General features: G+C 44.0%; 1 protein-coding gene across 1 annotated transcript in view; it reads right to left on the reverse strand.

Moving 5' to 3' along the window:
- Positions 1-5,621: 5,621 nt before the first annotated feature.
- The window catches only part of LOC107300671 (protein-glutamine gamma-glutamyltransferase 2-like), a gene marked incomplete at both ends in the record, with an annotated part of 11,345 nt that continues 5,328 nt past the window's right edge, over positions 5,622-11,638 (reverse strand). Inside the window, one exon of the mRNA XM_015829977.1 lies at positions 5,622-5,740. Coding sequence (XP_015685463.1) covers positions 5,622-5,740 — 119 coding nt within the window. The remainder of the gene's footprint in view (positions 5,741-11,638) is intronic.

Genomic DNA, 11,638 nt, shown 5'->3' on the forward strand with positions numbered 1-11,638 from the left:
ATAATCCCTCAGCTGCCATGTATGGACTTCAACTGCCAGATTCTCTCAGCCACCATGTATGGACTTCAATTCCCAGAATTCCTCAGCCACCATGTATGGACTTCAATTCCCAGAATTCCTCAGCCACCATGTATGGACTTCAACCCCCATAATCCCTCAGCCTCCAAGTGTGGACTTCAACTCCCAAAATTCCTTAGCCGCCATGTATGGACTTCAACCCCCAGAATCCCTCAGCCGCCATGTATGGACTTCAACTCCCAGGATCCCTCAGCCACCCATTTTGGACTTCAGCTCCCAGAATCCCTCAGCCTCCAAGTGTGGACTTCAACTCCCAGGATCCCTCGGCTGCCATGTATAGACTTCAACTCCCAGATTCCCTCAGCCACCATGTATGGACTTCAGTTCCCAGAATCACTCAGCCACCATGTATGGACTTCAACTCCCAGAATTCCTCAGCCGCCATGAAACAATGGATGGAAACTAACCAAGGAGAGAAGCAACCTAGAACTAAGGAGAAACTTCCCAATGATGAGGGCAATTAACATGTGGAAGGATTTGACTTCAAAAGTTGTGGGTGCTCCATCACTGGAGGTTTTTAAGAAGAGACTGGACGGCCATTTGTCTGGAATGGCATAGGGTTTCCTGCCTGAGCAGGGGGTTGGACTAGATGACCTCCAAGGTCCCTTCCAACTGTATTATTCTATGTTCTTGTTCTGGGAAACTCCCAGAATCTCTCAGCCACCACATGTGGACCACAACTCCAGAATCCCTCAGCCACTATACGTGGACTTCAACTCCCAGAATTCTTCAGTCACCATGTGTCAAACCCAGAAGTTCATCAGGGACAGCCTTGGCCATGCTCAAACCAGGATGTCCTGGTTTATTTGCCAGTCAGAGGATCTGGGAAGCTTTTAGGAAAGATGGATGGGAAGATGGGGAGAGAAGGCCCAGGGAAAAATTCATATCTCCAGGAATGAGTGGCAGAAAAGATGACGCCAAGGCTACGGTTCCTGAGCAAAGGGACCATTCTAGGCATGATTCAACTCCGTGTGGTGGAGGGTATGGTCAAAAAAGTCAAGATGGAGGTCAAGATGGGGCAACGGTCCAAATTTTGTCATGTGCATTGCACATGTCATCATGGAGCGTTGATCGTGGTCACCGTTTGGCTTTGTACGTACTCAAATTAGACATGTATCTAAGCGCCTCTCGCTTTGTAGGTACTCAGATCAGACTTTTTTTTTTTTTTAGCGTTTTAATGGTTTTTATTGTTTTCAAACGATTTGAAGATTTTAATTGTGTTTTTGAATTGTGAACTGCCCAGAGTCGTTTGCTGACATGGGCAGCTATAAACATCGAATTAAATCCCATCCCATCAAATAAAACCAAATCAATCAACTTGGACGCCCTTGACAGTGCTCAACGAACACCCTTGATTCAATTTCTCGCCTTTCAGCAAGAATCCTCGGCCACAAAGCCTCTACAGTCCTGCATTCATTCTCAACATTTGGCATCTAACATCAGAAACATCTGCCAGGCTGTCCCACCTCCTTTACACACGGACGATCTGAAGCTGTATGGAAAAACACCGCCTGAAACGGAATCGCTGCTCAACACTATCCATATACACAGCCAAGATATTGCAATGGCGTTTGGACTGGACAAATAATAATAATAATAGTAAAGTTGGAAGGGACCTTGAAGGTCATCTAGTCCAACCCCCTGCTCAGGCAGGAAACCCTATACCACTTCAGACAAATGGCTGTCCAGTCTCTTCTTAAAAACTTCCAGCATTGGAGCATTCACCGCTTCTGGAGGCAGGTGGTTCCACTGGCTAATTGTCCTCACTGTCAGGAAGTTTCTCCTTCGTTCTAGGCTGCTTCTCTCCTTGATCAGTTTCCATCTGTTGTTTCTTGTCCTGCCTTCAGGCGCTTTGGAAAATAGCTTGACTCCCTCTTCTTTGGGGCAGCCCCTGAGATATTGGAACACTGCTATCCTGTCCCCCCTCGTCCTTCTCTTCGTTAAACTAGACATACCCAATTCCATCAAACCGTTCTTCATAAGTTTTAGCCTCCAGTCCCCTGATCATCTTTGTTGCTCTTCTCTGCACTCTTTCTAGAGTCCCAACATCTTTTTTACATAGCGGTGACCAAAACTGGATGCAGTATTCCAAGTGTGGCCTTACCAAGGCATTGTAAAGTGGTATTAACACTTCACGTGATCTTGATTCTGTTAATGCAGCCCAGCACTGTGTTGGCTTTTTTGGCAGCTGCAGCACACTCCTGGCTCCTATTTAAGTGATTGTCCACTAGGACTCCAAGATCCCTCTCACAGTTACTACTATTGAGCAAGGTACCCCCTATACTATACCTGTACATTTGGTTTTTCTTGCCTAAATGTAGAACCTTACTTTTTTCACCATTGAATTTCATTTTGTTAGATAGTGCCCAGTGTTCAAGTCTGTCCAGATCCTTCTGTATCTTAAGCCTGTCTTCTGGAGTGTTGGCTATTCCAACACTCCAGATGCGCCATGCTTAAAATCATCAGGGAAAAATAGTGAAAATTGAAAGAACCAAGACCCCCTACGGAAGTAACATCAAGGATCTGGTCTGGATGAAATGATCATAGTTGTACCTGGGCATCCTTCAAGCTGGCTACATCAAGCACGCTGAAGTCAAGAAAGAGCTCAGAAGTGAAAACATCAAGAGAGTGAAGTAGCAATTAATACTTAGGAAATTCCACTCATTAGATAACACAGCTGGAATAGTGGCCTGGACTCAAGCAGGGCTAAAAGCAACGGATAGGAAGAGCAGAAAAATAATGACAGTGAATCAATCATCCTTCATCCTTCGCAGCCACGTTGACAGACTCTACCTACCAAGGCAAATAGGTGGGCGTGAAACGTTGCAAGTACATCAGATGGTTGAAAAAGGAAAAAAAAAAGCTTTGGAAGAATATTTGAAGGACAGTGAAGAAGATGCATTGAGGTTAGTATATCCGGAAGGTTTACTGAGTACTGGAGAGAACAAACTGGCCTACAAGAGCGATCAAACGAAGAACAGAAAGGATGCGTGGGAAGGCGAAGCATTATATGGGCAATACACTAAAAAAAAGTAACAGATAAAGCAGATAATAACAAGACCTGGCAATGGCTAAGAGCAGGAAAGTTGAAGAGACAGAGAGGTTAATTCTGGCTACGCAAGACCAAGCCGTAAGAACAAAGGTATACAAAGCCAGAATTGAGAAGACAGCAACAAACAGCAAGTGCTGCGTCTGAAGAGAAGTCAAAGAAACGGGGACCACCTGGAGAGCAGCTGCAAGAAGATCACCCAGTCTGACCATGTACAACGGCACGACAAAGTAGCAACAATGGTGCACTGGAAGATCTGCAAGAAAAATACCCTTTGCCTGCAAGCAAGAATTGGTGGCACCATATAATATAATTGGTGGCACTATTCTATATTCTATTCTGTTCTGTTCTGTTCTGTTCTGTTCTGTTCTGTTCTGTTCTGCTCTGCTCTGCTCTGCTCTGCTCTACTGTTCTGTTCTGTTCTACTCTACTCTACTCTACTCTACTCTACTCTACTCTACTCTACTCTACTCTACTCTACTCTACTCCATTCCATATTTTCTATTCTATTCTATTCTATTCTATTCTATTCTATTCTATTCTATTCTATTCTATTCTATGTCTGTCCCAGGTCTTGGTTAAGATTGGGTCTATTTCATCTTTAATATGAACTTTAAAAAAACCCCAAGGAATAATAGAATAGAATAGAGCTGGAAGGGACCTTGGAGGTCTTCTAGTCCAGCTCCCCGCTCAAGCAGGAGAACCTACACCATCTCAGACAGGTGACTGTCTAGTCTCTTCTTTAAAATCTCCAGTGATGGAGCGCCCACGATGTCTGCTGGCCAGCTGTTCCACTGGTTAATTGTCCTCACTGTCAGGAAGTTAACAGCATTTAGTCCGTGTCCAGATGGTGCTCAGGTCTAGTCAGGTTCACTGCAAAGTGTCAACAACACCACCAAGCATTCATGGAAACCTGGAGACAGTATTGACAAATCGCCAGATTCCCCCCCACGGAAAGGCTGGGCTTTGGTTACTCTGGTGCCAAGATGCCACCGGTCATGTCCAAAAAAAGAAGCACAAATATTTTTTTAAAATTACTTTCCTAGTCGCAAGTGTTTAAAAATAGGGTTGGATGTTATGGTACGCGGTGGTGCCTTCGTATTTTTAGCCACGTTGCCTTGTGGTGAGACGGATGGCCAATACTTTTTTAAAAAATAAAGACATCTAATAAAGGAGAATATGTTTTGGTCACTGCGATGTAAAAAAGATGTGGAGACTCTAGAAAGAGCGCAGATAAGAGCCACAAAGACGATCAGGGGACTGGAGGCTAAAGCATATAAGGAACGGTTGCTGGAATTGGGGATGTCTAGTTTAAGGAAGAGAAGGACGAGGGGGGACAGGATAGCAGTCTTCCAGTATCTCAGGGGCTGCCCCAAAGAAGAGGGAGTCAAGCTATTCTCCAAAGCCCCTGAAGGCAGGACAAGAAGCAACGGGTGGAAACTCATCAAGGAGAGAAGCAACCTGGAACTAAGGAGAAACTTCCTGACAGTGAGAACAATTAACCAGCCAGCATGAGGGAACTATGGCCCCTTCTTAAAAACTATAGATAGATAGATAGATAGATAGATAGATAGATAGATAGATAGATAGATAGATAGATAGATAGATAGATAGATAGATAGATAGATAGATAGATAGATAGATAGATAGATAGATAGATAGATAGATATAGATGGATGGATGGATGGATAGGTAGAGATAGATAGATAGATAGATAGATAGATAGATAGATAGATAGATAGATAGATGAGAGATAGATAGATAGATGAGAGATAGATAGATAGATAGATAGATAGATAGATAGATAGAGAGAGAGAGAGAGAGAGAGAGAGAGAGAGAGAGAGAGAGAGAGACAGACAGACAGACAGACAGACAGACAGACAGACAGACAGACAGACAGACAGACAGTTACAATAACCCTCCCCCTGAGTAGCAACAGGTTGTGGGGAGATAGACCAGGATATCATCCATTCCTTCCCCACCAAAAAAATCTTTCTCTCCTCGGCCGAATGAAACCAAAATGAAACAGTCAATCTTCAAGACAGGTGAGAAGGTGCCCATTATACTGACTGATTGATTGATTCAGAACACTGGCATGGCTGCCAATCTTGCTCCCAATAGTCCTAGCTGACCCCCAACTTCATTCACAAAATCAAAATAAACAAAACCCAGAAAAACCCACAACGACATCACATACCGTACCACAGCGCCACCACATCCCCTCAGTCACACATTTGTGTGTTCACTTCCCCCCTAACCCAGTTCCTGAGTGAAAAATCCAGGTCTTTATGGTCTTCTGGAAGGCGAAGAGGGTGTGTGTGGAGGGGGGCTTTAAATCTTGGGGAGACGCTATCCAAAGATTGGCCACCACAGAAAACGTGGCCCCACCAGGTGGCCATGTTTGACAGAAGGAACCTGAAGTTCTCCCACCCCACCTGAGCTGGTGGAACAAGCAGATACCCTCACCCATAGCAGGGATAAGAAAACAGCTCACCTGTCCGAAGTTCCACGGGACGGAGACAATGTAGTCCTTCGATCCTTGGTAGATCAGGCCTTGTTGAGTCAACACATACTCAACCCGGTCCTCTTTGCTCTCCATGTAGGTGGAGTCCTCTGGCGAAAAAGAGGAAGCTCAGATGCAGGAGGCAGTTTTGGGACGGAGAGAAGCCCTGACATAGGAGAACTTCTGCAGAACATCTGTGTCCACCTTCCCCCGGGGGGCCTGGTCTTCCAGAACATGGGCCACCCACCCAGAATATTGGCCATCCTTGAGCAGGGGGCTGGACTAGAAGACCTCCAAGGTCCCTTCCAGCTCTACTCTATTCTATTCTATTCTATTCTATTCTATTCTATTCTATTCTATTCTACAATCTATTCTATTCTATTCTATAATCTTTTATTTCTATTCTATTCTATTCTACAATCTGTTATTTCTATTCTATTCTATTCTACAGTCTTCTGTTCTGTTCTATTCTATTCTATTCTACAATCTGTTATTTCTATTCTATTCTACAATCTGTTATTTCTATTCTATTCTACAATCTGTTATTTCTATTCTATTTTATTCTACAATATGTTATTTCTATTCTATTCTATTCTATTCTATTCTACAATCTTCTATTCTATTCTATTCTATTCTATTCTATACTATACTATTCTACAATCTGTTATTTCTATTCTATTCTATTCTACAATCTGTTATTTCTATTCTATTCTATTCTATTCTACAATCTGTTATTTCTATTCTATTCTATTCTATTCTACAATCTGTTATTTCTATTCTATTCTATTCTATTCTATTCTATTCTATAATCTGTTATTTCTATTCTATTCTATTCTATTCTATTCTATTCTATTCTATTCTATTCTATTCTATTCTAGCAAAGCCCTCCAAAATCAAGAGGACATCTGCTTGATGCAAAATCTGATCCTGTATTTCACCCCCAGAAACTCCCAGCCACCTGAGCACAGCCAACCTGGCGAAACCACCTTGAAGCAAAGAATGAACAAAGATAGATGGCTTCTCCTGAAAAAAAACAGACCGGGCTTCATTCTTTGCTGTCAGCAAAAGACAGAGCTTTCCTCTTATCAGCAGCAAAGAAAAGCTTCAGGAAGGTGAGGATAATGGGAATTGATTAGTTTATCAGCAGTCCCCTTGAAGCAAAACGTGTGTTGTTGGTTTGTTGGTTTGTTGGTTTGCGTTTGAAAAAAATGTTATGTTTTCAAGGTTGATTGAGATCATCCCTCGAGGTTCTCCATGACGTTCAGTTGGACTGCAGCTGTCCTTGGACAAGGGGGCAATTTGTAGCTTTCAGCTGGGCCCCAGGAGGTAAAGATGACCTCCAGGGGTGTCCACGGAGCAGGTCAAAAAAGTCAAGATGGCAGCTTAAATGGGTGCCATTGAAACTCTGATGGTGGAGTCTCCATCACACCCTTGTGGCTTCCAGCTTGACTTGTTTGACAATGTCCTTCAGATCCTTCCGTGATGTTAGCCACCAAGAAGAGATGGATTTCTGGTCCTGAGCCAGGATGGAGGGTGGCTGAGAGGCTACCTAGGAAAATTTCTCAGGAACCCCAAAATATGAGGGGGTTCTTCCAGAAACCTGGTCAAGGAACTAGGAGCTGCAGGTAACCTTCAACGTACGGCCACCACTGGCCCAGAATTTCCACCGTAAGCAAGGCAGCTGTAGAAGTGCGTCATGCCCAATTTTATGACCCATTTTTTGCCACAATTCTTAAGCGAACCACTGCAGTCGTTAAGTGAATCACACCGTCGGTAAGTGAATCCGGGCTTCCCCCACTGACCTCGCTTGTCGGAAGAAGAGACTGGACAGCCCTTTGTCCGAAATGGTCTAGGGTTTCCTGCCTGAGCAGGGGGTTGGACTAGATGACCTCCAAGGTCCCTTCCAACTTTATTATTATTATTATTATTATTATTATTATTATTATTATTATTATTATTATTATTATTATTATTAGGCAGCTGGGATGGTCACAAATGGCGATCACACGACCCAGGACGCTGCGACGGTCCTAAACACTTGCTGGTTGTCAAGCATCCAAATTGTGATCAAACGATTGTGGGGACCCAGGGAAGGCTGTAAGTGTGAGGATCCATTATAAGTCTTCTTCTTTTTTTTTTCAGGGCACTGTCACTTTTGGACGGTCACTAAAGGAACAGTCGTAAATTGAGGACTACCTGTATTCGTGTCTTTCTGACCCGAACTCTCATTTTGTATCCGTTCCATGCCTCTGGGCCGAGCTCCAGGCCTTCCTTGCCTAGCACTGCTCCGGCAATTAAGGCTTTTCCTTAATTAATTAATGAGCTGCAGACCGAAAAGTGAAGTGGTTCCATCCCTCCCCAGCTGTGATGCAAGGAATGGAAAACGCCCTGCGCCTCCCTGGGCAACAGGGAAGATTCAATAACATTTTCCAGTTGTGCTCTGGGTGAGTTTTCCTAAGCCCTGTGAGTTGATTGGGGGGGGGGGAGATGTTGGGAGTGTTTCTGATTAGTAAACTGGATAAATTTTAAAATAAAATTAACAGGGAACTGTTTTCTAGTTTGGTAGTGAAGCCTCTGCAAGAAAACCACAAAGCTCAGAGAGCATCAAGGACTACAGAGTCGTCGTCGTTGTCCTCCTCCTCCTCCTCCTCCTCCTTCTCCTAGCACTGAAGATGTTCCCTAGTTGGGTCATGAAACGTCTGCAAGAAAACCACCCAGCTCAGAGAGCACCAAAGACCCTACAATCCTCCTCCTCCTCCTCCTCCTCCTCCTCCACCACCACTTTGCAATCCTCTTCCTTTCTAGCGCTGATGATATTCCCTAGTTGGGTCATGAAACGTCTGCAAGAAAATCACCAAGCTCAGAGAGCATCAAGGACCTCACAATCCTTCCTCCTCCTCCTCCATTCTGCAATCCCCCTCTTTCCTAGCACTGATGATATTCCCTAGTTGGGTCATGAAACGTCTGCAAGAAAACAACCAAGCTGAGAGACCACCAAGGACGCCACAGTCCTCCTCCTCCTCCTCCTCCTCCTCCTCCTTTCTGCCAATTCCCCTCCCTTCTGGCACCGATGATGTTCCCTAGTTGGGTCTTGACCCCGTCATTAACGTCTCCTCCCAAAAAACTCTGCCATTCCCAAAACTGCCCCCTCCCACGGGGAGGCCTCTTCCTGCCCTCTGCCCGGGGGAGAGCAGCAGAAGATCTTGGAAGCCCATCCGGCCTTGTGGGATCCTCCAAGCCCCCACCCCCCTGCCAAGCGGGGCTTCCTCTTCCCTTGATCTGGCGGGTCTTCAGCACAAAGCCTGGTGGAGTCCAGGAAACCGGGACAGGGGTCAGCCAGGGAACAGGAGGTCCTGGAGTGACCTCAGTGAGGTCACCGGAGTCATGGAACAGCCCTGGAAGCCTTCCAGCCCAAGATTCAATAAGTCTCCTCCATTCCCACTCAGGCTGGTTGGTGCTCCTGGGTCTTCTGAATCAGAGAATGACGATGTTGATGGAGCCTCGGAGGTCTTCTAGTCCAACCCCTCTGGACTTGAATAGAATAGAGCTGGAAGGGACCTTGGAGGTCTTATAGAATGGAATAGAATAGAATAGAATAGAATAGAATAGAATAGAATAGAATAGAATAGAATAGAATTACAAAGACTAGACTAGATTAGACTAGACTGGAACAGAACAGAAGAGAATGAAAGAATAGAATAGAATAGGATAGAATAGAATAGAAGATAGCATGGAATGGAATGGAATGGAATGGAATAGATAGAATAGAATAGAATAGAATGGAATGGAATGGAATGGAATGGAATGGAATAGATAGAATAGAATAGAATAGAATAGAATAGAATAGAATAGAATAGAATAGAATAGAATGGAATGGAATGGAATGGAATGGAATGGAATAGAATAGAATCTCAGACAAGTGTCCTAGTCTCTTCTTAAAAACCTCCAGTGATGGAGCACCCACAATTTCTGGTGGCAAGCTGTTCCACTGGTTGATTGTCCTCACTGTCAGGAAGTTTCTCCTTAGTTCCAGGTTGCTTCTCTCTTTGTCTTTGACTTCACCTATGTCTCTGTGTATTTATTTATGTATCTATTTTTCTCATTTCTGAACTACTTTATTTATTTATTTATTTATTTTATTTGATTTATATCCCGCCCTTCTCCCAACGGGACTCAGGGCGGCTCACAACATATTAAAAAACATAAACACGTTTACAACCCCACCGAAATAAAAACCAATTAAAACCGAATATTTAAAGTTGTGCTATTTAAAAATTACTCCTAAGATAAACCCGATTTAAAATCCTCCCTAGGCCAGGCCCGCTTGCTGGAAAAGCCATGTCTTGAGGGCGCGGCGGAAGGTTAGGAGATCCGGGATTGTCCGGATCTCGGGGGGTAGTTCGTTCCAGAGGGTGGGGGCACCCACAGAGAAGGCCCTCCCCCTGGGGGTCGCCAGCCGACATTGCTTGGCCGACGGCACCCTGAGGAGACCCACTCTGTGGGAGCGTACCGGTCTGTGGGAGGGAATCTGTGGCAGAAGGTGGTCTCGGAGATATCCAGGTCCAATGCCATGGAGCGCTTTAAAGGTGGTAACTAACACCTTAAAGCGCACCCGGAAGGCCACTGGCAACCAGTGCAGCTCGCGCAGCAGCGGTGTTACGTGGGAGCGACGAGTCCCTCCCCACACCGCCCGCGCGGCCGCTTTCTGGACCAGTTGAAGCCTCCGGGTACTCCTCTCCCTGTAAGCGGGACAATAAATGTTTAAAAACTAATCAAGGAGAGAAGCAACCTAGAACTAAGGAGAAACTTCCTGACAGTTAAGAACAATTAACCAGTGGAACCACCTGCCTCCAGAAGTGGTGAATGCTCCAACACTGGAGGTTTTTAAGAAGAGACTGGACAGCCATTTGTCTGCAATGGTATAGGGTTACCTGCCTGAGCAGGGGGTTGGACTAGATGACCTCCAAGGTCCCTTCCAACTTTATTATTATTATTATTATTATTATTATTATTATTATTATTATTATTATTATTATTATTATTATTATTATTGTTATTATTGTTATTATTGGTCATCGCACAGTCAGCCAGCTGTTCAGACTGGATCTGGCATTTTTCCCCACCTATCGAGTCCTTACCCTGGACCTGGGATAGGCAGATGTGGATGTTTGATGGTATTACAGATCTCGTCGCAGGATGGAAGCAGTTCCTAGTAAGGCCGCCTTTTGCAATTGACTAATGGCGAATTTGTCAATGCCAATGATGGTGTCCAAGTGGTGTCCAAGGCGCCTATGACTATTGGTGCCACCCTTGCTTGCTTTTGCCACAGTCTTTCTATTTCTATTTGTAGGTCTTTCTCGTCTATTTTGCTGTCTCTATTATTATTATATATCTAGCAACTGTTTGAAATGTCAACAAAAACCAGGCACTTATTACCATCTTTGGTGGAGATGCCCCAAAGCCAAAAGATTCTGGTCAAGAATACACATATGGTTAGAGAAAATGACTAAAAAAACATATAGATTTTAAGCCAGAATTATTTTTGTTAGGTATAATTGCAGGAAACTATGAGAAAGAGTGTATATATCTAATTTTAAATGTATTAATTGCAGCGAGAATTGTATTTGCTCAACATTGGAAAAAACGAGGGTTTACCAACAGAGGAAGAGTTAATTAAAAATTTTTTAGATTGTGCAGAAATGGATAAATTGACCTTGAAAATGAAAGAGAAAGAAGATTCAGTATACTTTAGAACAGGGATGTCAAACTGCCAGCCCGTGGGCACCGTGCCCACCCCATTGCGGACAATGGCAAAACTGTCCCGATACGTTGCGTGACATCACGTGACGTCGCGAATTTGACATGTCTGCTTTAGAACATGGGATACCTTTTATCAATGGTTAGAAAAACGAGGTAGAGAGAAAGGAATTTAACATGTGTTAGTAAGTTAAATGTTGGAACCCAGACAATGTGTTGTTGATGAAATATTAAGCATTTCTGATTATAAA

Source organism: Protobothrops mucrosquamatus, unplaced genomic scaffold, assembly GCF_001527695.2.
Source record: "Protobothrops mucrosquamatus isolate PMUCROS unplaced genomic scaffold, P.Mucros_1.0 scaffold7907, whole genome shotgun sequence".
Classification (NCBI taxonomy): domain Eukaryota; kingdom Metazoa; phylum Chordata; class Lepidosauria; order Squamata; family Viperidae; genus Protobothrops; species Protobothrops mucrosquamatus.